Here is a 25542-nt window from a genome sequence, read left to right on the forward strand (position 1 = left end):
TTCCGTTTCCATCTTGTCTCTCCTCCTTGATATCCATGACTTCTTCTCCTTGCCACGACGACCGCCAACCTACTTGCAGTACAGGTTGCGGTCAATGACGGGCGGGATTGGTCGGATCTCCGTGCCGAGCTCCTGCTCGATGCGGTACAGGTTGAACCGGTCCTCGTACGTGATCATATTGATGGCCAGACCAAGGTGGCCGTACCGCCCGGAACGCCCGATGCGGTGCAGGTACGTCTCCGAGTTTTTCGGGAAGTCGAAGTTGATCACGACGTTTACTGTCTGGATATCGATACCGCGCGTGAACAGGTCCGAGCACACCAGGTGCCGCGTTGCGCCGTTGCGGAACTCGTGGAACACGCGGTTGCGGTGCGCCTGGTTCATCTTGGCGTGGATGTAGAAGCACGAGAAGCCGAGCTCCGTGACCTTCTTGGCCAGCAGCTCGACGCGGTTCACCGAGTTGCAAAAGATGATCGACTGGTTAATATCAAGCTTGGAGAAGAGCGTGTTGAGGCAGTGTACTTTTTGGCGCTCCTCCACGAACGCATAGAACTGGGACACGCCCTTGAGCGTGAGCTCGTCCATGAGGTTGATCTCGTACGGGTTGTCCACGAATCGGTCCTTGAACGCCTTGACCGTGACTGGGAACGTGGCCGAGAAGAGGCAGATCTGGCGCTGCTTGGACGTGTGATTGATGAGCTGCTCCAGCAGCGGCTGGAACTCGGGGGACAGCAGCTTGTCGGCTTCGTCCATGATGACGGTGGAGCACTGGCTCAGGTCGGCCACGCCCTTGTTGGCCAGGTCCATGACTCGGCCGGGGGTGCCCACTAAGATATGCACCGTCTGGTAGAGACGCATGATGTCGTCCTTAAGACTCGTGCCGCCCGTGGAAACCATGCACTCGATGCCCATGTGTTTGCCGATCTCCTTGACGATGGCCGACGTCTGCAGTGCCAGTTCCCGCGTGGGGACGAGGATGAGCACCTGGATGTGCTTCTTGCTCGTTTCCGTCTTCTCCAGGCACGGGATGATAAAGGCGGCGGTCTTGCCTGTGCCGTTCTTGGCTCGGGCCATGACGTTCCTTCCAGCCAGAATGATGGGCACGGCCTCTTCCTGGATGGGGGACGGGCGTTCGAAGCCCTTCTCGAAGATGCCCATGAGCAGTTCCCTCTTGAGAAAATAGTCCTCGAACTCGTTGCCTTTGACGTTCGTCACGTCTTCCGTCTGCACGCGCGTGTCCTTCTCCGGCCGCTTGAGGGAGGCCTTCCAGTTCTCCTCGTCCGTCGTCTGTTGCTGGGCCATTGTCGCTGCTCTTGGGAGGATACAAAGGTACGGAACTGCTTAGATAAAAAGATGCAGGTGGCGCGTGGTGCTTGGGGTTTGCTTGGACGGAGCAGCGGACGCGCTGCTGTTGCTTGGCCTGGGATCTTCGGGGCGTTTTTTCCGTTTTGAGCTCTCCCTTTCCGCAAACGCGTGGTGTGTGTTTAGTGTGGCAGAAAAGGGTGCAGTTTGGACGAATAGGAGGTGGAGACATCTCTGATTGGTTGTTATTCGACAAGTTGAAGTGGCCTGAAACCAATGGAGGATGCAAGCTCAAACCACTGGACGTATCTATTCTGTGTTCGTTTGATTACAGGCGCAGCTCCTCGAGACTGTAGTCGGGGATGCCGGGAGCGCGCGGCAGCTGCACGCCAGACAGGAAGTTGCGCAGCACGCCATGTACTGTTTCGTACTGCGCACTGGTGTGGAGCAGCAGTTGGACGAGGTCCTCCAGTTGGTGCAGCGTGCGGGAGACCTCGGCGTGTTGGGAGGCGCGCTGGACCAACTCCGGCAGGTGTGCATCCAGCAGCGCGCAGATCCACGCACAGCAGTTGGACGCCGACGGCAGCGGAGTAAAGCGCCGCTCGTTCTTCTTCACCGCCAGGCTGTTGTCCGGCTTGCTCTTCTTGGACTTCTTGGACTTCTTCGTCGGAGCTTCCTCGTCGTCCTCGTCGTCGTCGCCAGTGGTGAACACCAGCAGGAGCTTCTTGCAGATCGCAAGCAAGAGCAACACTTCCTCGACCTCCAACTCCCGGATAGCGTGGTGCAGGAACACACTGTTCGTGGGCAGGGCCAAAAGAGCAACTGCGAACCGCTCGCAGGCCGCGCTGCTGTCGACTGCGCCAGCATTCTTGTTCTGGGACTTGACCTGCTTCGTCACGAACTTGACGAAGGCTGCGTTGCTGCTCTTGCGAATAAAATACTTCAGCAGACGCACAATTGAGCGCTCATCGATGTCGACGAGGTACACAATGGCACACTGCAGGAGAGCAAACTGGTTGTGTTTCATGAGGGTGGGGAGCAGCGTCGGCTCGGCGCGGGCAGACAACCGGTTGGTGCGCAGCATGGCCTCAAGAGGGCCCCACATTTTGAGGTCCGTCGACTCCAAGCACCGCCGAGTCACCGCCTGCAGCAGCCGGTAAGATATATCCTCGCCTTCCACTTTACCAGCCTTCCGCTTGTTCTTCTTGAGTGCGTTATTCAAACGGGTCGCGAACTCGGCAGCAGTAGGAGTGGTCTTTGGATCCGAGAGGTCCGCAATCAGTTGACGCTCACGGTCATCGTCACTGCACACATTTGATTTCCAAGTCTCGGCATCCAGAGTGTCGCCGTTCGCGCTGCTGGTCGCGGTCACGCCTTCCCATTGAACGACGCTGTTCGGCATCGCGGGGGTTGGCGCATTTTCATGTGCTGCGGCTCCCAGCACACTAGCCAGCGTAGACGTTCTGTCCATTACTTGAATGAAAAAGATGGCGCGCTCGTACGCTACGATCACCTCCTCGCCAAGAAGCGTGCTTGCAAGCTGCACGAGCTTGCCGACACCGCTGTTGCTGCCACGTCCTATCACAACCTCGCTGCTATCCTCCTTCTCCGTTGACAGGTTAATCTCAATCGTGGACACCGGGACGGCAAACTTGGCATCCCATGCGGTAATTTTGGGTGCACCATCCAAAGCAACGCTCACGAGGGAGCTGATGGTTGTGAGTCCACACGCCATAAAGCCTGAAGCTGCGCTAGCTGCCTTAAGCTTTCGCTTCTTGTGCACCGGAACAGTCGAGTCCGAGTGAGCCGACGCCAAGCTCGGCATCTGCTGTGATGACATGAGCATCACCGACTTGGTAAGCGCATCACGCGAGAATCGCAGCGTCTTCCAGCTTCCTGATCGTCCCACAAACGAGTACGAAAAGCTTGAGGCGTGGAAAGCGCACGATCCCAGCTCTTCATTCTCCGGCAGGTCAACACGACGACGCACGCGCAGCACCGCGCCGAACGGATTGCGGGTGCTGGGTTTCACCACCTCGTACACCATGAGCTCCAGCTTCATGTTGGTCTTCTGCATGAGGATCGAAATAAACAGCGAGCCCCTGTTCAAGTTGCTGCTGTCGGTGTCGAAACTGGCCCAAACCACCGTCTCCTCCTCCTCGTCTTCCTCCTCCTCTTCATTCTCCGCCACAGCGTCCTGCGCGTCGTCACTGTGGAAAATCCTGGTCAAATCTTCGTTGTACGCCGCGAAAGAGCCGTCCTCGAACACCACGACCGCATCCTTCTTCAGTCCCGTGTGCACCAGCAGTGAAAAGGCTTTGGAGGTCGATTGCAGCGGTGCGCGCCTCCACTTGGCTACCTCCAGCTCCGAGTCGCACCACACAGTGAGGGCCTCATTGGCCGGCAGCGCCGCCGTCTTGTTGGCCTCCTGACGCTTGGCTTGACGCGCCTTCTTGCTAGCGCTCACACCGGGCGCCCCACACACGCCGAAGATCGACCGCAAGTTTGGGTGACGCGCCGCCGGCACGCGGAGCGCGTGGGCGCTACCGGCGCGGAAGCTCCAGTGGTTGAGGCACTTGCGCGTGAGCGAGCAGAACTCACGCACATCCTCGGCCGAGGTCACGAGCACATGCTTGGCGTTCTCCTTGCCGGTGGTGACCGTCACTCCCGTGACGGCGGCGTCGGCGGGGCGGCCGCGCCAGAGCGAGATGGCCGATTCCAGCTTCATAGGCTTCGTTGATGCAATGACGGTCTGGAAGGCAACTGCCGAGCTGTTGGTTGGGCGTGAGCGATTGACCTTTTCAGCCAGTGAACGGGTGGCAACGAGCGGTATTTTAACGAATAGAAAGACAGAATACAACTTGTGGCATGCGTACATAACATGTAGCCATGTTGGAAGTGCATGTTGCACTGCAACATGTGAGTGCTGGAAGGCAACTTGGGAAGTGGATGAGGGGATGCTGCACATTGACTCCTTGTGGTTAGACTGGCTTGGAGACGTCAAGTGAAGTTGTGGTGTGGGCACTTGGTATTTATATCGGGCGAGGTGCCCGTTTCGACCCAACAGTGCGGGCCGAGAACGAAGTTGAGACGATTAAGGCGTCGATCCCCACTGCCTAGTCAGCAGTTCATGAACTAGCGCCACAGAGTCAGCCGACAATCTGCGTGCACTAAGGACGGGCGCTCGATCCAGACTTCTTCAAGTTTCGCGTCAGCTTCCACAAACACAAGCATGGAGGACACCAATCCCGGGGCCGGCAGCACGCTGGACGATGTGTCGGGTGTCTTCTTGACCGAGGCTCGCATTGCTAAGTGGGTGATCAGCTTCCTTGATGCCAATGTTCTACCATTCACTGACGTTTTGTGTGATTGCTGGGCAGTGGCAAGTTCCCGTTGCGCGAGATCAATGACATGGAGCCCGTGGTGTCGGGCATCTCGCAGATGTCCCAGTCCACGTTGCTCATGAAAAAGCGCAAGGAGATGCGTGAGATTGACGATGCGTTAGACTTTATGAAAGAGGAGTATGCTCAGCGCATGGAAGCGTGTGACGCTCGACAGCGTGAACTGGAACGCAAGCAGGCCGAGATGAAGGAGCAAGTAACACGCTTTGAAAAGTTCATCAAAGAAAATGATTCCAAACGGACACGAGCCGAGCTGAAGTGCAAGAGTGAGCACCGGTTAGGAGAGGTGAATGAGGCGCGAAAACGGCAACTGGTGATGCAACTCGAGAAGGACGGTAGCGAGCGCGAGGCTCTGGAACGTAAGCGCGACCAGTTGCTCAAATATCGACAGTACCTCGAAGCGGCAGTGGAGGCGTCCGACGGCGAGTATGAAGAAATCGGGGACATTCTCAATCGCCACGCAACACTTGTAGATACGAACAATGACCTGAAGGCTCAGGTGCGGGCTGCTGAGGTCGAGACCGACCAGCTTCGCCAGCGTATCCGGGCGTTGAAGGTGGAGATGCAGAACCTCGTGCTGGTACAAAATAGCAGCATCCATGGGCAGCAGCAACAGCTCGAGACATTGCGCTCCGAGGCATTACGACTGGACCTAGACAGGCAGCGCAATGACCGCGTGGCCAACGACCGAAGCCGCGAGTCGGGCCAAATCGTGCTCACCGTGACGAATCTGTACAGCCGCCTCAACCTCGGCGACAAGCTGCCGGTTTTGCGTGAGCAAGATATGGACGTCGCGCAGTACATTCAGAGCCTGCTCAAGGTCATCGCCGCGCGGATCGTTGACCTGGACTACATCGTGTCGAACTACAAGGACCAGGTACGCCAGCCTCTTGCGTGTAGCTTGCACTGTCCGAGACGTACCCTGGTCTAACACTGTTTTCACCATGCAGACAAAGATATCCAACAACAATAGCACTAGCATGAATAACCCCAGCGCCATAGGAACCAATCCCGGCACCAACGACAGCATGGGCCAAGCTGGCAACGCTCGCACTGGCAAGTCGAACTCAGCAACCAGCAACATCCAGAAGTTGCCGCCGATCTGATGTACGCATAGACAAAATGAAGCTAACGGAATCTAGTGTGCGTTTGTGGCGAAGCTGCCGTCTTTGGAATATATAGCTACATCCTACATCCTGTACGGCCAAGCTGTCCATCAAGCCGAAGCTAATCAATCCAGTGACGGCCGTGAAGCAATCCACCTCTAGACGCAATCGAATTCATGCATCCGATTCGAGTGGTGGCCGCTGCTGTAGAAGGTAGCAGCAACATGGCTTCGTTGTTGCCGACCACCCAGGGCGGAACATCGTAATCGGCAGTGACCTGCGTTGGCTCTCGTCACGCCTAGACCGCTCGGTCTCCTCAGCTAGCCGCTAGCCTAGCGGCCAAACAAGCATCCATGACGATGTATAACACTGCGATGCTCGCCCATGCCTAAGCGCCATGAGCGCAGCGCTGCGAAAACACGTGTTGAAGCTGAGTTCATGTCCAACGCGAAGAAGTTGTTAAGTTGCAGCAGGACCACGAAAACCCTTCCAATGGTTTTTCTCACTGTAGCAACTTCGTATGATTTTTGCGTTGCGAAAACGTTGCTGAGCGTGGCTTGCGTTGCTCGACTGTCGCTCTCGCAACTTTACTTTTCGGCCGCTTCTTGGGAGATCGCGGGAAGGGGGAGACGACAGATCAACACACCCAAGCGCAGCGTCAAGTGTCGGACCAGCGCTTCCGGCCGCCAGTCCACGCCCAGCCCCCTCTTCGCCGAGAGACTCGCCACGCGTTGGGCCCCAACCGTCCGCCGCCAACTGCACCCGGCTAGCAGCAACTTACCCCTCGCCAAGAGAGAGAGAAAAGGTCCCCTTTTCGGAACGGAGTGAGGGAGCACGGAAACCCTTCGAGAAGGACAAAAGGAGACGCGGTTGCCTAACCTCAGCCGACGCGAAAGACACCCCCAGAGTTGCCGTTGCCGTCGCGAAAAGGGTAAGTCGCTACCGCACTGTCGGCGGGCTGAGATGGATTGACTGTTTGTCATATCCAAATCTCGCTGTACTCAACAAGTCTAACCCAGTCTTTTGTGCTATTTCCATACAGTCTTACCCTCCCGTAGACAGGTACAGACCCGTCGTGTATTGAGGGCCACGAGATAAGACACTGACTAGGCTTGTATGCTTTTATATCTGCAGCTCACTCTTGCAATTCCCTTCGTCGTCTCAAGTCCAAGTTACAATGTCATCCAACGCAGACTCGGGCCATTCGGGGAACCCGCCGCCGCCCCCACCGCTGCCGTCCTTCGCGGCCGATGGCTTCTTATCTTCGGCCGGCTCGCCCCCGTACAGCCGCGGCAATCGCAATGACGAGATGGACGTTATGGCCCAATTGGCCTCGCAGTACTACGCGTCCAGCCGCAATCGCTCGTTCTCGGCGCCCATCCAGCCGTCGGCTCTGGGCTCGGCCTGGAATTCCTTCGCAGATGACACGTCCGTGTCAGCCGCGGCCGCTGTGGCCGCCACGCAGCGCCACCATCAGATGCAGATGCAGATGCAGAATCAGAACTTGCGGCCGCATCAGCCACCGCTTCCGCAGGGTCCGCCGCCTCCGGTGCTCAACATTATGGTGCCGCCACCTCCGCCTAGTGACGAGGTCGCTGTCGGAGCTATTGGCCAGGCCGTGCAGTCGTTGAGCCTGTCGAGCGAGACGGAGACCAGCGACGCAGGACTTCACGTGGACACTACAGGGGACGCCATGGGCGCTCCGTTGCCGGCCACATTCCTCCGCACGATCTGCGACCAATTGGAGTACTACTTCTGCGACGAGAACTTGCTGGGAGACCTCTTTCTGTTGAAGAACATGAACATGGACGGATACGTCAAGTTGGACCTGCTGGCGTCGTTCGGCCGCGTGAAAAAGCTGTCGACCGATATGGACCAGATCAAGAAAGCGCTGGAGCTTTCGACCAAGCTGCTGCTAAATGAGGACGAGTCCATGGTCTGTCGCAAGGAGCCGCTGGCGCCCAACCAGACCTACCACGGCAAATTGGCCCGCACGGCCATTGCGTACAACTTGCCGGAAGACGCGTCGGTCGCGTCGCTGCGCGAGACGTTCCAGGGCTGCGGCGAGATCTCGTACTTACGCCTGTTGAAGAAGAACACGACCACGGGTCGCAATGCCGTGCTGAAGCCCCCCATCGCGGCGGGCGAGACGTACGCTATCATCGAGTTCGTGGACGACGAGATGACCAAGCACGCCGTGTTGACACTGTCGGACCAGTATAATTGGCGCACAGGGATGCAGGTGGTGCTCTTTGATGGCACGAACTGCGACAAGCTCAAGCAGAAGATGTTCCCTGTGGAGCTCGGCGGTGATCGCCGTCGTGCGAAGTCGGCGTCCGCTCTCACGCGCCCCGTGCACGTGGAATCGGTCGGCGAAGGGCTGGACGACCTCCGTGAAGGTAAGGTGAACACGGGTACGGTGTACTCGATCCGAGGCGCGGGTGGACTCATTACGCCGACGCGACAGGATTCAGCCTGTATCTCGTTCCGCCTTATCCCGGATGAAGATGGCAACATAGACATCAGGCAGGGCGACTACGTGTCGTTCACAGTGGGGAAGAACAAGAAGAGCGGCCGCAAGTACGCCAGCAAGGTCAAGCTGGAATTCCGCCCGCCGTCGAATCTGACAGGCGATGCCAACAACAACGCCGGTGGCCTGAGCGGCCTGGCAGCGCTGAGTGGAGGCTCATCAAGTGGAAATGGGCAGAAGGACTACTTCGCTCCGTCGCCGAGTCGATGGGAGTCGCGTAGTCGCGCAGCAACGGTGGGCGCTCCACCCCAGCCGGGCGCCTTCCGTACTCGTTCGTCGTCGTCGGGCACGCGGCCGAAGTTGAACTTGTCGTCGCCACGGATGGCGCAGTCACCTGTACACAACAACAACACCAGTAACCTCGGGGGTAACGCGTTGGCGCCTCCTCCTGGAATGGGACTCAACGGCAGCAACCAGCTGTACCGCCAGGCCATTGGGCCGGACGGCACGCGGGGCTTTGGCTTCCGTCGTACCGGTGGTGAGGCACCGGAGATCGCACCGGAACTCAAGTTCCCGGTGATGGAGCGTCGGAGATCGCGCTCGTCGGGCGGTGCCTGGTAGACGGATGATGGAGGGCACTGACGAAGAGAGAGCACCACCCAAGGCTACTCTCATGTCGAAACACACGCTGGTACGAGCGTGATATGCTGGAAAATGACGAAGAATGACGAGAAACACTGAGAATTAGGCGCTAGCAAGACAGAAACGAAGATGCGATTCGACGCGAGACAAAAAATCAAAAAGAGCACACGAAATGCACAGTTGATAGGAAGATAAGGAGGGCAGACACCAGGAAGCACGAACGAAAATGTATTGAGTGTGAGAACCCCCTTCAAAGTACCCAGTCTCCCGATCTACGTGGCCTACGCGTTGGCAACGTCTACGGGGCCGTGGATCTTGAAGTCGCCGATCTGGTTCTCCTTGCCATCGTCGGCGTAGTTGCCCTGGACGCGCTTCAAAAGAAACTCGCGCCAACTAAATGGACGGTAGTTGGCCAGCTCTCCTTCCTTCACCACGATGGGCTCCACCTGGACATCATACGCCGGCAAATAGAAGAACGGAGCCGAGAATCGGCCAGCCTTGTTGCTTGCCAGCACGCGGTGCAGTGGGGCCATGAACTTGTCGTTCGACCACACTTGCACCATATCACCAATGTTGATAGTGTAAGTGCCCTTACGCGGCGGCACATTGACCCACGTCTGCGACTTTCGATGCAGCACCTGCAGAGACGCCACCTCGTCATCCTGCAACAACACCGCAAGTGCACCGGGGTCCGTGTGGTGGTAAACGCCCATAGTCTTCTCCGGCTCGGGGGCCACAGGGTAGTAGTTGAGACGCATCAAGCTCGTGCTGTCTTCGTGGAAGAACTGGTCGAAGAACGCAGGCTCTTCGCCCAACGCCACTGCAAAGACCTTCAGCAGGCGACGAGAAACAAGCTCCATCTTGCTGAAATACGCCCTCATCTCGCTGCGAAATCCAGGTAGCGTCGTCTCCTCGAGCCACTGGTTGTGGTCATCTCCCATCCGTTCATGATCGTTGGTCACCGGGCCATCTTCGTTGGGCACGGAGAAGTCGAAGCACTGCTTCCAGTCCGTTTTGTTCTTGGTGAGTTCGTTCTCGACGAAGCCACGGGCGTTGTTAGCAGTACGTGGGATGGTGCGCTTGACCTCAGTCGGTAGGCGGAAGAAGGAGCGCATGGTCTCCTGGAACTTGTCGACCTCATTTTGCGGTAGTCCATGGTTGGCGATGTAGAAGAACCCCCACTCGCTGGCAGCAGTGCGCACTTCCTCGATAATCTGACGCAGCTCCGGGCTTTTTACGCCACGCAGAGCAGCGTTTGCCTCAGCGTCGGTGGGGAACGCCACGAGGGCTCCGACGTCGACAACAGGTACTTGGTGCACGTTCATCTTCGTCTCGAGCTTGCAATTTTCGGAATGCATGGCCTACACTCAGCTCAGCAGAGACAGCAGAGATCTTGCTTGGGCTCTGACGCTGCTTCAGTGGAAAGAGCCATTGGCGCGTGAAGCAAAGTGCGTGTCACCAAGGACATCATGCCGTACGTTATCAGGTTCTATCCATGGAAGATAGTGGACCAGAACCCCATAGAGCACCAACTTACGTTGTTTGGACTAGCCAACTACGCGTTCTCTATGGCAAACGCAACAAAGCAGCACTCTGGTGAGATAGGGATACGCCCCTCGAAGCAGAAATCACTGTCTTTTTATTGTTTGCTTGAATTTGGTCTGCTTGTCAGACCAACCTACGCGTTCGCAACGTCAATGGGGCCATGGGTCTTGAAGTCACCGATCTGGTTCTCCTTGCCCACATCGGCGTAGTTGCCTTGGTAGCGCGCCAACTGGAACTGGCGCCAGTTGAACGGACGGTAGTTGGCCACTTCGCCTTCCTTCACCACGATGGGCTCCACCGTCACGTGGTTCGACGGGTTGTAGAAGAACGGGGCCGAGAAGCGGCCTGCCTTGTCACTAGCCACCACGCGGTGCAGTGGCGCCACGAACTTGTCATTCGACCACACTTGCACCATGTCACCAATGTTAATGGTGTACGTACCCTTGCGCGGCGGCACATTGACCCAGGTTTGAGATTCCCGGTGAAGTACCTGCAGCGATGCGACGTCATCGTCCTGGAGCAGAACAGTAAGTGCACCGAAATCAGTGTGATGGTAAACGCCCATGGTCTTCTCTGGTTCAGGAGCCACAGGGTAGTGATTCAACCGTAGCAGACTCGAGTGGTTTCCTTCGTAAAACTTGTCGAAGAATGCAGGCTCCTCGCCCAACGCCACGGCGAACACCTTCAGCAAGCGGCGAGCAATGAGCTCCACCTTCTTGTAGTACGTTTGCATCTCGTGGCGGAACCCAGGCAGCGCTGCCTCATCGAGCCACTGGTTTTGGTCTTCACCCAGCCGCTCGATCTTGTCCGTTGGGGGACCATCTTCATGGGCACCAGCAAAGTCAAAGCACTCCTTCCAGTCCGTCTTGTTCTTGGTGAGCTCGCCCACGACATAGCCACGGTTGTTGTTGGACGTACGGAGAATGGAGCGCTTGGTCTCGACAGGCAGGCGGAAGAAAGAGCGCATGGACTCTTGGAACTCGTCGATTTCTTGTTGCGGCAGACCGTGGTTGGCGACGTAGAAGAACCCCCACTCACTCGCAGCAGCGCGGATCTCTTCAACTAGGTGGCCAAGCGCAGCACTCTTGGCTTCACGCAGTGCAGCGTCGACCTCGACGTCGGTGGGGAACGCCGTGAGCGCTCCAATGTTGACGACAGGTACTTGACGAACGTCCATCTTGGCCTTGAGCTTGCAAATCTCGGAATGAACTTTGGTCTGCCTATTAACGTGCCACGGGAGGGTGGCGTTGAGGCTCTAGCGAGGGCCTTACGCTTCTTGCATGACAAGCTCTGAAGTCTTGACGCTGCTTTCATAGGAAAAGTGATTGGCCGGTTCAAGATACCCTCGAAGTGCTGCCAGTAACACGCTTACGTTATCGAATTGTATACGATTCGTCCAGCTGCCCTGCATGGCGCCTGCTGCTTTCTTTTTTAACTTTATCCACACGATGAACTTCTTCTCGACGATTCTTTTTGTTAACTCCTTGGTCATGTTATCATGATGCCACTTTCTTGAAAACTTCACTCTCTTTGTCTACGAGTTAGCAACGTCGATAGTGCCGTGGATCTTGTAGTCGCCGATCTGGTTCTCCTTGCCAAAGTCGGCGTAGTTGCCTTTATAGCGCTGTCCACGGAACTCGCGCCAACTTATCGGGCGATAGTTGGCCACTTCACCGGCCTTCACCACAATAGGCTCCACCTGGACATTGTACGACGGGCCATAGAAGAATGGGACCGAGAACCGACCAGCCTTGTTGCTCGCCAGCACGCGGTGCAGTGGAGCCATGAACTTGTCGTTCGACCACACCTGCACCATATCACCAATGTTGATAGTGTAAGTGCCTTTACGCGGTGGGACGTTCACCCACGTCTGAGACTCTCGGTGGAGCACTTGCAATGACGCGACTTGGTCGTCTTGCAGCAGAATTGTGAGCCCGCCAGAGTCCGTGTGGTGGTAGACGCCCATAGTCTTGTCCGGCTCGGGGGCCACAGGGTAGTAGTTCAGCCTCATCATACTCGTGTGAGTTTCGCCGAAGAACTGGTCGAAGAACGCAGGCTCTTCGCCTAGTGCCACTGCAAACACCTTCAGCAACCGACGAGCAATGAACTCCATCTTGCTGTAGTACGTCCTCATCTCGGTTCGGAAGCCAGGCAGAATCGACTCGTCGAGCCACTGGTTCTGGTCGCCGCCTAAGCGTTCGTTCGTGTCGTTAGGTAGGCCATCTTCGTGAGGACCAGCGACGTCGAAGCACTGCTTCCAGTCCGTCTTGTTCTTGGTGAGCTCGCCCTCGACGAAGCCGCGATTGTTGGTAGCGGTGCGGCGGATGGTGCGTTTGACCTCTGCTGGCAGGTGAAAGAAGGACCTCACGAACGCTTGGAACTCGTCAATCTCTTGCTGAGGCAGGCCGTGGTTGGCGATGTAGAAGAAGCCCCACTCACTGGCGGCGGCGCGCACTTCCTTGACAATTTGGTACAAAGCAGGATCCTTGGCATCTCGCAGCGCGGCGTCCACCGAGGCGTTGGTAGTAAACGCCATGAGGGCTTCGATATCAACGACAGGCACTTGGCGGACGTCCATCTTGGTCTTGCGTAGCGATTTCCGAAATGAGCGGTGGAGGGCGAGTGTGCAGGGGAGACCGATAGTCTTGACGCTGTGTCGATCTGAGTGATGATTGGTCGTTCATGTTGAAGTCATCAAGCCTAGCTACACCAACATTCACGAGTTTTGGGTACTCTGTCGAGTTGATCGTCGGAGTCGTTCGCGCCAGCACTAACATCGAAAATGGTTTCTGACTAACTCAACACCGACGTCAAGCTTGAGAGAAGTCGTATGCAGCTGTGTAGGCGTCGTTACCGTTTTCAAGTGGTGTGGCCCTCACTCTGGTCTGCAACGTAGTGGTGAGGCAAGCCCGTCGTGCTTGGGTACGAGCGGTGCCTTCCCGAGTTCATCCACAATGGGACAGGAACACCAGTGAATGTAGGTATAAAACAACTACCCTGTGAAAGGAAGGTGGAAACTCCTACCTGGTGAAATTTTGCAAACATTGCGTCAAGTCACGACAAAATACTGACTCCAAACATGGTGGAGAACTTGGCCGATACCCTACAAAAAATGGGTTGGGAGATGCCGGATTAATACTTCATACAACATGTGAGCCACGAGCAGATTTTCAATCGCTTTCCTACCACAGTGCAGCAGTGGCGTTGACTTGAGCGGGCAAATGTGCTCTTTTGCGCGCCATGCTCCAAGCACCACAGCGTCGAGTCGACAACAAAGTGCGGCTCAAAAACTTACAACCGCCGTTTAATCGTAGGGAAAACACGGCACGGTGCTGAAGCCGGGATGGCTGCTCATGCTATGCCGTTGCGGCCTCGTTACCGTGTGCGCCAGTCCTTAGTTACCGATTTGTTGAGCGAGTCTCTCGGATACCCAGTGGGGTTGCTTGTCATGGAAACCCGTCTAGTCCGCTACGTTTGTCTGGCTGGACACGTACGCATTGTTAGTTCCTCTAATGCACAAAGCGCGTTAATCAATGATGCTGCGTTTGGCACTCGCTGGAGTTGGGGGAACACCGACACAGCAACAAAGTGCCTCCCCATCCTAGCGAAACGGGCGTCAGGTATCACGTCACGCGAGCTAGCACTGCTCCTTGGCAATCTTTTTCGCGCCGAGCCACAAGCCACCACAGACGTGAAGATACTCTCGGTTTAGAACATCTAATCCTAAAAGGAGTTTTATTTCTCTTTACAAAACGAAGTCACTTTGACTAAATGTTCTGAACATGTCAGCAACAACAGGTCGATCTCATGAGGAGCGCTCAACAAGTTGGCAACAACGCGTCGAGCGTTTGATAGCAACGGAGCAAGGTAGTCGCGCTCCGCTATTCACGTCGTCCAGCTGGGGCCTGAGATAAAAGTGCACGCCGAGAGCGGCTCGTCTCTATTTTTGATCGGCCAGCACGCCCATGATCTAAAAAGATGTGAGCCAAGTCTTCAGTGGAGCTCGATCAAGCCTATCAATAGTGACCTCACGCGTCTGGCATGGCACTCTCACCAGCACTTTTGAATTTGCTCATTCACGCTCAGCTGTGAATACATCGACCGACTAGCAGCTCGTCGGCCTACTAATCGACTACCAGCCCACCACCACCGCAACTCTAAGATGGTGCGTGTGTTCCTCGCTCTCGGCGGCTCCCTGGCCGTGGCTGTCCAAGTGGCAGTGACGATGGCCACCAGCGTCTCCTTCATCAACGACTGCGCCTACGACATCAGCCTTTACGACAACAACGCGACCGAGACCATCGCAGTGGGCGGCTCCACGTCGCGCGAGCTGGCCGATGGCTTCAGCGGCATGTTCCGCAACGGAACTAGTACCGAGGCCACGCTGGCCGAGTTTGCCATCAGTGGCGGCAAGGCCTGGTACGCTATCAGCGCTGTGCCCCCCTCAGCGGGCAACTGCACGAGCTACGCGGACTGCGCCGCCACCTCGGGCAAGACCGGCTACAACGTCGCCATGTCCATCACTCCGGACACTAGCAACACCTCCGTGAACGCCGAGTGCGCGGCTGTGACGTGCGAGAGTGCCGACTGCGACGGCGCCTATCTGTACCCGACGGACAGCACCAAGCTGCGCAACTGCCCGGACAACCTCGCCATCGAGGTGGCTTTCTGCCCGGATGGATCCTCTAACTCGACCTCGACTTCGACGACCACTACGACCGCCACCGAGGTTCCTATTGCCACAACTGAGGCTCCGGTCGCCACGACTGAGACCCCGGTTGCCACGACTGAGACCCCGGTTGCCACGACTGAAGCTCCTATTGCCACGACTGAAGCTCCTATTGCCACGACCGAAGCTCCGGTTGCCACGACTGAGACCCCTGCTGCTATGACCGAAGCTCCGGTTGCCACCACGGCCACGCCTACGGTCACGACCGCTACTGTTGCCTCGGATGCCGATTACAGTGCCGGCGTTGTGGCCACCGATTCGTCCTCCTCGACCAGCACTTCGACGTCGACCAGCACCACGGCGACTATCTCGAGCGGTTCCACCACCACCACGTCGAGCGCCTCGACTAGCACCACCACGTCCAGCGGCTCCACGGGAGACTTTTCGAGTGCCACCATCAGCTCTAGTTTCGAGTATAGCGGCACCAACGCTGGTTCGGCTGCGGGCACGTACGGCAAGGTGACGGAGATGTCCTTCTGCACCACTGAAGACGTGTCTCTGACTGACCCTGTTGGCCCCATGAGCGAGGAGGTGACGATGGTCTTCCGTGGCCCCATGAACATCTACAACATCGCCGTGTTCTCTGGGTCATCCGGCAGCGACTGGAGCAAACTGTCGTCGTACGACGCCGACGCCGGCACGCAGTCCAACATGGTGTTCATGAACAACCTCAACATCGACTACACTGGTGCTGACTCGAGCCCGCAGGGTTACTCGACGGCTGACGGTACTGCCACGGCTACCGAGTCGACCATTTTCGGCGGTTCCCTTGCGGATGCCTCCGACGCGTCGGTGACCGGCGGTGGTCCGTGCGTATCCACCGGTTGTGAAGTCAACATCATGACTGAGACCAACTGCGCGGACGAGGACGGTTGCACCGGCTACTACGATGACATGGGCTTCCACGGCTGGGACGGCGGCATGAAGATGTTCGTGACCAAGGTGGAGATGCCAACCGGTTCGTCTGCCAACCTGCCCGCTATCTGGATGCTGAATGCCCAAGTCGTGCGTGCCAGCCAATACGGCTGCAACTGCCGTGGTGAGGGCTCGGAGGGCGGCTGTGGTGAGCTTGACGTCGCTGAGGTCATCGAGACAAACACGGCCCAGGACAAGGTGTCCACTCACTACTACTTCTACGATGGTAGCGTGTCCCCCGGTGGCGACAACTACGCCACGCGTCCGACCGACTCGGCCGTGACGTACGTGACCATCTACGACAACTCCGGCGAGGGCGTCGTGAAGATCATCGAGATCGGCGGCGACGACTTCGACTTCTCGGTGGACTCGGTCTCTGCTGACACCGTATCCACGTGGCTGTCCGCCTCCGTGGAGAACCTGCTGAGTTAAGTGGCTTGCCGACAAGTCTCGACTTTGCATTGGATGTTGGAATGAATGGGTATTGCATCAGACCAGATAGTATCGCTCTCTGCGCGCGCTGGAGATAATACGATAGCAGTGTTATTCTAGAAAAGTGCTGGCCCGATAATAATGTATCATTCGCTGTGTAGTGCCCGAAATAATGCGATGCTTTCATCGGTCATCATGAACTGGGAACCGTACAAGCAATACAGCTGTGTTGTCTAATGCATTTGCAGCGAGCGAGCGCTGCCATTGTGCAGTGTGAAGCTGGTGGCACTGTATCTATCGGTGAGGAAGCTGCTTCAACTATCAGTACATCAGTTGTTGCATGCCTGTAAAGCTGCTTTTAGTCACCGCCGTCAACGCGCGGTGATACCAGTGCAGGCACTCGCGCGTCGCTGAAGTCTATCCGCGGTGCAGGAGGAGGAGGAAGGGCAAGGCGAGAGCAAAGCCGCGTTGAAGCCGACGGCAACGCTACGAAGCGGTGGACACAATGAGGGTCCTTCAGTCCGCCCCGTGCTCCATGGCGCGCGAAAGATTGGATCGGCTAGACGATGGTGAAACGAATCTGTCGTGGTCGTCGCTGTCGGCCAGCAGTTTGCAGCAGCGGTTTGCAGCTCCCTGCAAGGGATTGAACTCTACTGGACACCAATTCCTGCAGCTCTCGGTTCGCAGTCATCAATGCACCCAGAAGACGTTGGGCTGTCGCCACTGGGGTACGGGCGCACGAACAACAGCCTACTGGCTGAAGCATGGTGCGCTCGCAACGCTGGCAAATCAGTCCCGCATGACATGAGACTCCTGACTCTCGTGGGATCTCTTTCGTACAGCGAGGTAGCCACACAATGTCGGCGCACCACTCCAAACGGATTCATGCTGATCAAGCAGAGCGCGACGCCAATTAAAGCGCGCGAGAGACTTGCAGGCGCCACAGCGTTAGCCCCATTAGCATATAATACTTACAGCAGACACACACGCTGGCCGAATATCCGCAGGCGAATCAAGTCAAGTTCGGCATGGCGTTTTGGTGTTGCGGCGCCTACGTGTGACTCTGGCGTAAAGTATGTGGATCGGCTGGGCACCGATTCAGCGTGGGCATACAAAAAACAAGATGTCGAAGGCAAGTCACGAGAGTGGCACCTGAACACGAATACCACAGCGACAGGACGACCACCCACCCCGTCTAATTTTGTCCCTTTTAATTCAATATTACAGGTAAGTGACCTCCACATTATGCAAATAGTTACTACGTCTGTTGAAGCCGTCATTTCTGATGTCTTCAGAATCCCTTGCCATCATGAAAAATGCTAATTCGCAGGTCAACCGCGGGCAGTCATTTCGAGACAACTAGTTGCACTGACGTTGCAGGGCCCGCCAGCTGGCGATGGCGTCTATGGCCCAGGGGCGACTATTGCCTGAGATAAGCGCCCGTCGTCATGAAGCTGGCCACCTCGGCCCACGCCACGATGTGTATGGCATCCGTCTGTCTCCATTGCTGATCGAACCGATGCGGACTTATCCAGGCACACGAGTCTGCAACGCAACACGATCCCATTCTGCAATTTGCCGACTTGGCCTCACATCCTCCGTCCCACAATGGTTAAGGTCTTCCTCGCCCTGAGCGCCGCGCTGGTGATGGCCGCCCCCGTGGCCGCGTCCGTGTCCGTGAGCTTCGTGAACTCGTGCTCATACGCCATCAGTCTCTACGACAACAGCAAGACCGAGAGCATCGCGGCCGGCAGTTCCATGAGCCGCGACTTGGCCAGCGGCTACAACGGCATGTTCCGCGACGGCACCAGCGACGAGGCCACGCTGGCCGAGTTCTCCGTCACGGGCGGCTACACGTGGTACGACATCAGCGTCATCCCGCCCGGAAGCGGCAGCTGCTCGTCCTACGACGCGTGCAAGGAGCTCACGGGCAAGTCCGGCTACAACGTGGCCCTGAGCATCGCGCCCGACACGAGCTCGACCAAGTCCGTCTCGAGCTCCTGCGCCACGCTCACGTGTGAGAGCGAGGAGTGCTCCGACGCCTACCTGTACCCATCGGACGACAGCAAGACCCACAGCTGCCCGGACACGCTGCCCTTCACGGTGACCTTCTGCCCTGGCGGCTCAAGCTCCAGCACAACCACAACCACGACCACGTCGTCGTCTGCGGCGCAACAGTCGAGTCAGTCGACCACCACGTCGGCCCCTACCGCCACGACCGCCACCCCGGAGGTGCAGAGCGACTACAAGTCGGGCACCGTCATCACGTCGTCGGGTAGCACCACGACGGCTCCGACCAGCACCACGGCAGCTCCGACCACGGCTCCGTCGACCAGTCAGACCCAAACGCAGACGTCGACTTCGACCACTTCCACGTCGACGACCACGACGTCGACCGGCACCGCCGCGTCGTTCTCGAGCGCGACCATCAGCTCCAGCTTCGCGTACACCGGCACTGATGCCGGTTCGGCTGCTGGCACGTACGGCAAGGTGACGGAGATGTCCTCCTGCACTACGGAGGACGTGTCTCTGACCGACCCCGTCGGCCCAATGAGCGAGGAGGTGAGTTTGGTCTTCCGTGGGCCCATGAGCATCTACAACATCGCCGTGTTCAACGCCAGCTCTGGCAGCGACTGGAGCAAGGTGTCGGCCTACAGCCAGAACGGCACGCAGGACAACATGGTGTTCATGAACAACCTCAACATCGATTACACTGGTGCCGACTCGAGTCCTCAGGGCTACGCGACGGACGACGGCTCTGGGACTGCCACGAGCTCCACGGCGTTCGGCGGTTCCCTCGCCGACGCGTCGGACTCGTCGGTGACTGGTGGCGGTCCGTGCGTGTCCACGGGTTGTGAAGTCAACATCATGACTGAGACCAACTGCGCCGATGAAGATGGCTGCATTGGTTACTACGACGACATGGGCTTCCACGGCTGGGACGGCGGCATGAAGATGTTCGTGACCAAGGTGCAGATGCCCACGGGCGATTCCGTGAACCGCCCGGCCATTTGGATGCTGAACGCGCAGGTTGTGCGTGCGAACCAGTACGGCTGCAACTGCCGTGGCGAGGGCGCGGAGGGCGGCTGCGGTGAGCTTGACATCGCCGAGGTCATTGAGACCAACACGGACAAGGACAAGGTCTCGACCCACTACTACTTCTACGACGGCAGCGTGTCTGCGGGCGGTGACAACTACGCCTCGCGCCCCACCGACTCGGCTGTGACGTACGTGACCATCATCGACAACTCCAGCGATGGTTCCATCAAGATCATCGAGCTGGGCGGCGACGACTTTGACTTTGACGTGGACGCCGTGACGGCCGACCAGGTGACGTCGTGGTTGTCCGCTTCCGTCGAGAACCTGCTGAGCTAAGCAGCTCCGAAGTGTCTGGCATCTGTAGCCGCGTAAGCTGAGCTCTGTGGTGTGTTTGCAGTGCCGTGGCATGGCCCCTCGCTGGTTGCGACTAATAGATGAGGCGGTCATTGCTGTGTCTCTCTTTCGCTAGAAGCTCGCACGTAACTTGATATCTATACAACGAGATTTTGACTACTCTCTTCGAATCACATCAACCGCACAATGATTGAGCCCCTTTGCTGCGGTAGTCGTAGTTTCTAGTACCGTTTGCGTTGTCTTGCACTCTGTGGTCGGTGCTTCGCTATCGGATACCGGTGTAGCAAAAGGGATGGTACTTCTAAGCGTCCGCCGCACCTGGTATCGTCCCCACACCAAAGTTATTTGATGATAGTGCTGATTGAGCAGCCTTGCCAGGCGTGTAACCCGTTATCTCCTTGTACTGCTTCACCGTCGCCAATGCGCGATCGCCGTTCACCGAATCGAACAGACCACTCGTATCCACGACGTTGGCCGAACAAGCTCGGCCCAGCGACGCACTACAGTCGTCCGCCGTCGAAATACTCGCCTTGGCTGGTTCGGCCAGCATGGGTTCCGCCGTGTCTTCGAAGAAGTTACGCACAACCATGCAAAGATTATTCCCCGAAGGGCGTCCTATAGGTATTTAGCTTACAGAGTCTGAAAGGGTTCATGCCTGAGCCGGCTACCACCATGCAACCTTCCCCACCTCCAGATAGGCACACGGCGACACAAGGAAACTTTTCTGCTTACGTCTTGTCTTGAAGAAAACTTGGACGGTGCGCAGTTTCGTCATGCAGGTCGCGTGACGTGACATCCGTTGAGCAGCTCTCGAGTCGACGCAGCATTCTCCTCCAGCCTTACGTCCGCGCTGGGAGGTCCACCAAGAATTACATTTTTAAATGTGGCGGGTAGCTCCTCAGCAGCGAACAGCGGGCTGTCGGGACTCCTTTAGCAATCTTCTTCCTCCTCCGCATCCTCGCCTCCCGCGGAGGCCGGCGCTTGTGCGGACGAGTGCGCTTGACGGAGCGAAATGAAAAGTGAGAGCTTGCTGCAGCAGTGAAGTACCCAACAACACCGTCGAGAACACCGTCGAATTGGATGCAGGCGCTGGGATCATGACAACAATGTTGGAGTGCGTACATGCAGCAGGACAATGCGTGCGGCCAGCAATGGTTAGACTTGACAGAACTGCACCATGTCTGGACTGGGCAGCAGCTCTCACTTTTGATTTTGATCAATACATTTCGGCAAGAAACCCTCGGGAGCAGGGCCAGCTCCCCTCGCTAGTGTTTTACACTTGCCTACACTGTGAAATATACGAGAGTTCATCAAACAATAGCCGACATTCACGTCAGACTTGTCGTACCCTCCGACATCGGTGAATGAGTCTATTTGAAATTCCTGGTAGACTCTGAAGTAATTTTCAGAAAACATTATAATATTTTAAAAACAGCAGTTTCGCTCCATCCTAAAGTTACTTTACTAAAATGTAATATCAGTACTATCTCATTTGTTTTTGACTCGAATGAGAGGCTACGAGCGCGAGCGTAGTTGCTAATGACCATAGTGGAGGTCACCCCACGAGTGAATGGTACATTACATAGGACCACTTGAGCAATTTTCCGTACCTTGCGCTCAGTTAGTAGCACAAGGCCACCAACAGACTTGTCCACCTTAAACCACGGTAAGTTTGCTCATTCTCCACGCCCTTCATTAAGTGCAATAGCCTCTGTTGTTCGGCGTATGAAGTGAGCCAACCCACCTGCTCGTACGCCAAGCTGACTGTGACGACCCGTGTGTGGCCTGTGGCCGTGACGTCCTTCACTTTTGCAGTAATGAGCTGGATGACTTCAGTTGTTCGTGTCTGTATTGCCCGTGGTGGCGATATGTTCTGCTAGTGGCACCCGTACTTTCGGCTTATCTTGATCAAAGAGTCTTGTGGAGGAGGCGCGCTAGAAGAGAGGTGTCGCCCCCCCGCGGTTCGGGCAGGCGGAAGCTTCTAGAAGCTTCCACAGCTGCCGTACGTCTGCCTACTTGTATTCACGTAAGTTTACTATATCATACTAAACTTCAATGTCTGCACTACTGTTTCAAATCGGCTAGCACCCACCCTTCTATCTGGCCGCGCGCCCCTCTGGCTTCAGCATTTCCCCACTGAGATCGCTTCGCGTCGTCGCTGCTACTGAGGATTCGTCTGACCCTCCTGCCCCATGCTGCTTACCGGGCGGCCGATTCTTGAGGGCTTGAATAGGTCTCTCGGTTGACGTTGCCTTCTCCCTGCGATGCTTCGTGCTGGAATGGCGTCGCCTCCTCGAGACGATGTGGAGCCTGCTGTGCCTGCCTCACCACCTGATACGTTTCCTGCTCAGCTGGCACTTCCCCACGCACCTGTAAAATTCACCTGTGGTTGTTCTTGATGAAGATGGCGACCCGGACTCAGATATCGACGCCGATGACGCTGTGCTTTGGATTGCCATGCTTCGCAGGATTGTGATGAAGCAAATTCTCGAGCAGCTCAAGGCTGAGAGACCAAATGAGGACCATGGTAGCGAGAGGGACGGCGCTTACACCACCCACGCTATGCACCAAGCTTTGCAGAAGCACTGAAAACAGCTTGTGTTCATGAACAAGATATTCAAGTGCAAGAGCGACAAGCTTGTCAAGAATGCCATCAGGTGCAAGAAGCATGCTCTCTTCATTATTGGACGGCACCCTGGACAGCAGGAGGGTTCTTGGCATTGTATTGCCAGAGCCACTGTCGGTAAGAAAAACCTCTTCATTGAGTCCGACAGCTACATGTATTTTCCTAATACTGTAGAGAAGCTTAGCTCATACTTTGAGCACGTTGACGGCGTGTACGTTATCGAGGATATTGTGCAGTACGGAGTACCCAATAACTGGTACAATATATTTCCTTTCACTTGATTGCTTGTTTAAATACTCTTGATTATTGCAATTAATGTAGTGTGGTTAACATGAAACGATGAGTGATTGCACATAATTATTACGCTAATTTTTGTAGAAGGGTTAATACCTTTTTAGAAAGGCCATTACGCAGGCGTAGAAAAGTCGGCTTTGCAGGTGACTTGGCGAATATATCTTCCACCATTTCCTTAGTGCTACAATATTTCATCTTCGCTCTACATTTTCTTGTACGAAGCAGTAGCGAATAAGGATATGATTGCTTCTATCATGAAGTTCTGGATTATATGAGAGTTTAATACAGCTCTGGTTGTCGTCGTAGAGAGTGATGACATGTGGGCTACTGTGGTCTAGCACTATCAGTAGGAGTTTTGAGAAGATGACTTCCTGCATGCAGTGGCATAGTGCGACGTATTCTGCTTCAGTTGTGGATAGCACGACTGTGTGGTGTTTCCTAGACTGCCATGAGATTGGATTGCCACTTATGTAGGTAATATGTCCTCCTACATATCGACATTTTTCGGCGCAGTTATCATAGTCTGCATCAGAAAAAGCTGTGAAGTAGCGCTTTGTGTTATATTGCTCCAGGTTTTCCTTTCCTCCAAGGATAATGCCGAGGTTGCGTGTACTATTTAGGTATCCACGGCTTCTCTAAACCGCATTTCAGTGTTGTTTTCCTGGATTAGCCAGAAATTGATTAGCTTCACGTAGAAAATAGGCTAGGTCTGCCCATCACCAGGTACATGAAGCTACCAACCGCCTTTCTGTACGGAATCGCCTTCATCTCATCGTGTTCCAAAGGAGTTTGTGGGCACATATCTAGAGAGAGTTTGATAGTCAGATCAGTGGGTGTTTCCACTGGATATGAGTTTAGATGGGAGAAGCGGTCCAGGACTTTGGTAGCGTATTTCTCTAGGTAGATGGAGCGATTTTTTACGATCGCGTACAATGGACCACCCTAAGAGGTAATGGGCTTCACCCAGGTTGGACATTTTGAAGCGCTGTTTGAGTGCGTCCTTGATATAAGTGACAATGTCAACTGTGGGTGCAATGATGAGAAGGTCGTCGACGTAGACAGGAATGTAACATGTCTATCCGTCATTTTCCCCTACAAAGATGCTACTTCATCGTAGCTAAGTTGTCAAGTGCCAGATTCGAGGGGCTTGTTTAAGGCCGTATAGACTCTTCACCAGATCGCATACGAAGTGTTCTTCACATCGGCGAAAGAACCATTCAGGTTGTTCCAGGCATATTTCCTCATCTAATGGAGCAGCGATGGTAAGAAGCAGTCGTAGGACTTCCATGCGGATGACAGGGGAGGAAATCTCGTCGTAGTCAATCCCTATCTTAGAAGGACACCCTTAATAACTAGGCGAGCTTTGTAGTGATCTATTGTGCCGTCGCCTTTGTATTTGGCGCATTTTCGAGTTTGTTGGTGTATAGCTCCTGGATGTGAGCGTATGCCGAGCAGCCAAACACTTTAATGAAATGTGCTGTTGGTTTCTTTTTGAACCATTTTTGTGATGGGTCTGCTTAGACCCACTACTTAAGCTTATACGCGTGCGCACGTGCATGAGGAAGCGTAGGAGTTATTTACTTAAGTTCAGTATACTTGTATCCGCAAGTATACTTAAACCTAGATAAAGGAACCGAACGATAGTTTTGGTGCCAAATGAGAACTGTATTGATTGTAAATGGGGTTTCCTCCTAAAACTGATATTTCTAATAAGAGGTTCTGCCATTGGATGGCTGGCAGAACCCCTGTCTATTGAATGACTCTCATTGGTAGAAAGGTGTTACTTTCTACCAGTCATATGCTTTGGGCTATGAATGTGGACCACCTTGTGGAGTGGTCACCTGAATGTATCCCTTAGTGCATGTTACACTACGGTAGGAGGTGAACCGAATGTGTAGCCCCGCTACAGTGAGACCCACCTTCAACAATCGAGCGTTGTAATAGCAATTATGCCATACTCGCTGTTGTCGGATCCATGGACGTCTTGGTTGCGCCGATCGTGAATTTCATTATGTTTTCCTTGATTGTTGCGGCAGGGATTTCCACGACGATCATGGCGTTTCCATTAGGAGAACGATTGTTGTTTTCACGACCATGGTAGTTGGTCCACGAGTTTTTTTTGCCATGGTTTCCCTTGTAGCTGCCTTTGAAAGGGTAATGACTTTGCGTGCCTTGTGTTGCCTTGAGCAGGAAGAGCCGTGTCAGTCTTGATTTCGCCATCACGTAGGTGACGCTGCAGGATGCAGCGGTCGACTGTGTCGTGGTTGTCGCGCTGGCAGTACGTGCACTTCACTGAAGCCACGACAACTTTTTTTCATCTTGGTGGGGACTCGGAGATTCGCTGGCATCGGAATTGGTGATATGGCTTGAACAGCTCTCTCAGCTCGTGTTTACTTAGACTGGGGTTTCTTGTCCGAGGATGTAGCGATTGCGCGCTAGCTCATTCTGGACCTTGGTCTCGACGTGCCGTTTCAGGTCTTCGTACGGAATAAACTTCCGACTGCCTTTCCAGACTGCTAGTTCAGGCTTCCACTCCGTTGGGAAGGAATGGTACAGACAGAGCGACCTTTGGTCGTCGCTCAGCACACTGTTCGTGGCTTCCGCGGCTGCCTTCATAGATTCAACCAAGTCAATGATGAAATCCATCCTTCCTCGTATTTGAGGGCCATCAGGTACGGCTGAATGTA

The 25542-nt window shown here is 55.5% G+C and overlaps 9 protein-coding genes across 9 annotated transcripts; 3 read left to right on the forward strand and 6 right to left on the reverse strand.

Moving 5' to 3' along the window:
- Nucleotides 1–69: 69 nt before the first annotated feature.
- Nucleotides 70–1302, reverse strand: KRP23_13602 (DEAD-box ATP-dependent RNA helicase 6; the record flags this gene model as incomplete). The annotated part of the gene is made up of 1 exon (XM_067884332.1): nt 70–1302. The coding sequence occupies one exon, from the start codon at nt 1300–1302 to the stop codon at nt 70–72; it is 1233 nt and encodes a 410-aa protein (XP_067738360.1).
- A 328-nt stretch (nt 1303–1630) lies between these two features.
- KRP23_13603 (uncharacterized protein) lies at nt 1631–4030 on the reverse strand (the record flags this gene model as incomplete). Its single annotated transcript, XM_067884333.1, has 1 exon — nt 1631–4030. The coding sequence occupies one exon, from the start codon at nt 4028–4030 to the stop codon at nt 1631–1633; it is 2400 nt and encodes a 799-aa protein (XP_067738361.1).
- A 504-nt stretch (nt 4031–4534) lies between these two features.
- On the forward strand, nt 4535–8900 carry KRP23_13604 (Cilia- and flagella-associated protein 73; the record flags this gene model as incomplete). Its single annotated transcript, XM_067884334.1, has 6 exons — nt 4535–4614; nt 4683–5580; nt 5654–5763; nt 6716–6740; nt 6852–6871; nt 6944–8900. 6 exons carry the CDS (start codon nt 4535–4537, stop codon nt 8898–8900), a joined length of 3090 nt encoding a protein of 1029 aa, XP_067738362.1.
- Nucleotides 8901–9202: 302 nt separating this feature from the next.
- Nucleotides 9203–10246, reverse strand: KRP23_13605 (2-oxoglutarate-dependent dioxygenase 33; the record flags this gene model as incomplete). Its single annotated transcript, XM_067884335.1, has 1 exon — nt 9203–10246. One exon carries the CDS (start codon nt 10244–10246, stop codon nt 9203–9205), a length of 1044 nt encoding a protein of 347 aa, XP_067738363.1.
- Nucleotides 10247–10599: 353 nt separating this feature from the next.
- Nucleotides 10600–11643, reverse strand: KRP23_13606 (2-oxoglutarate-Fe(II) type oxidoreductase hxnY; the record flags this gene model as incomplete). The annotated part of the gene is made up of 1 exon (XM_067884336.1): nt 10600–11643. One exon carries the CDS (start codon nt 11641–11643, stop codon nt 10600–10602), a length of 1044 nt encoding a protein of 347 aa, XP_067738364.1.
- A 357-nt stretch (nt 11644–12000) lies between these two features.
- On the reverse strand, nt 12001–13044 carry KRP23_13607 (2-oxoglutarate-dependent dioxygenase 33; the record flags this gene model as incomplete). Its single annotated transcript, XM_067884338.1, has 1 exon — nt 12001–13044. The coding sequence occupies one exon, from the start codon at nt 13042–13044 to the stop codon at nt 12001–12003; it is 1044 nt and encodes a 347-aa protein (XP_067738365.1).
- A 1584-nt stretch (nt 13045–14628) lies between these two features.
- Nucleotides 14629–16542, forward strand: KRP23_13608 (Cell wall protein; the record flags this gene model as incomplete). Its single annotated transcript, XM_067884339.1, has 1 exon — nt 14629–16542. One exon carries the CDS (start codon nt 14629–14631, stop codon nt 16540–16542), a length of 1914 nt encoding a protein of 637 aa, XP_067738366.1.
- Nucleotides 16543–18150: 1608 nt separating this feature from the next.
- On the forward strand, nt 18151–19917 carry KRP23_13609 (Protein TOS1; the record flags this gene model as incomplete). The annotated part of the gene is made up of 1 exon (XM_067884340.1): nt 18151–19917. One exon carries the CDS (start codon nt 18151–18153, stop codon nt 19915–19917), a length of 1767 nt encoding a protein of 588 aa, XP_067738367.1.
- A 319-nt stretch (nt 19918–20236) lies between these two features.
- On the reverse strand, nt 20237–20524 carry KRP23_13610 (uncharacterized protein; the record flags this gene model as incomplete). The annotated part of the gene is made up of 1 exon (XM_067884341.1): nt 20237–20524. One exon carries the CDS (start codon nt 20522–20524, stop codon nt 20237–20239), a length of 288 nt encoding a protein of 95 aa, XP_067738368.1.
- Nucleotides 20525–25542: the final 5018 nt, after the last annotated feature.

This window comes from Phytophthora ramorum (assembly GCF_020800215.1).
Source record: "Phytophthora ramorum isolate Pr-102 chromosome Unknown Phyram_PR-102_s0018, whole genome shotgun sequence".
Classification (NCBI taxonomy): Eukaryota; Oomycota; class Peronosporomycetes; order Peronosporales; family Peronosporaceae; genus Phytophthora; species Phytophthora ramorum.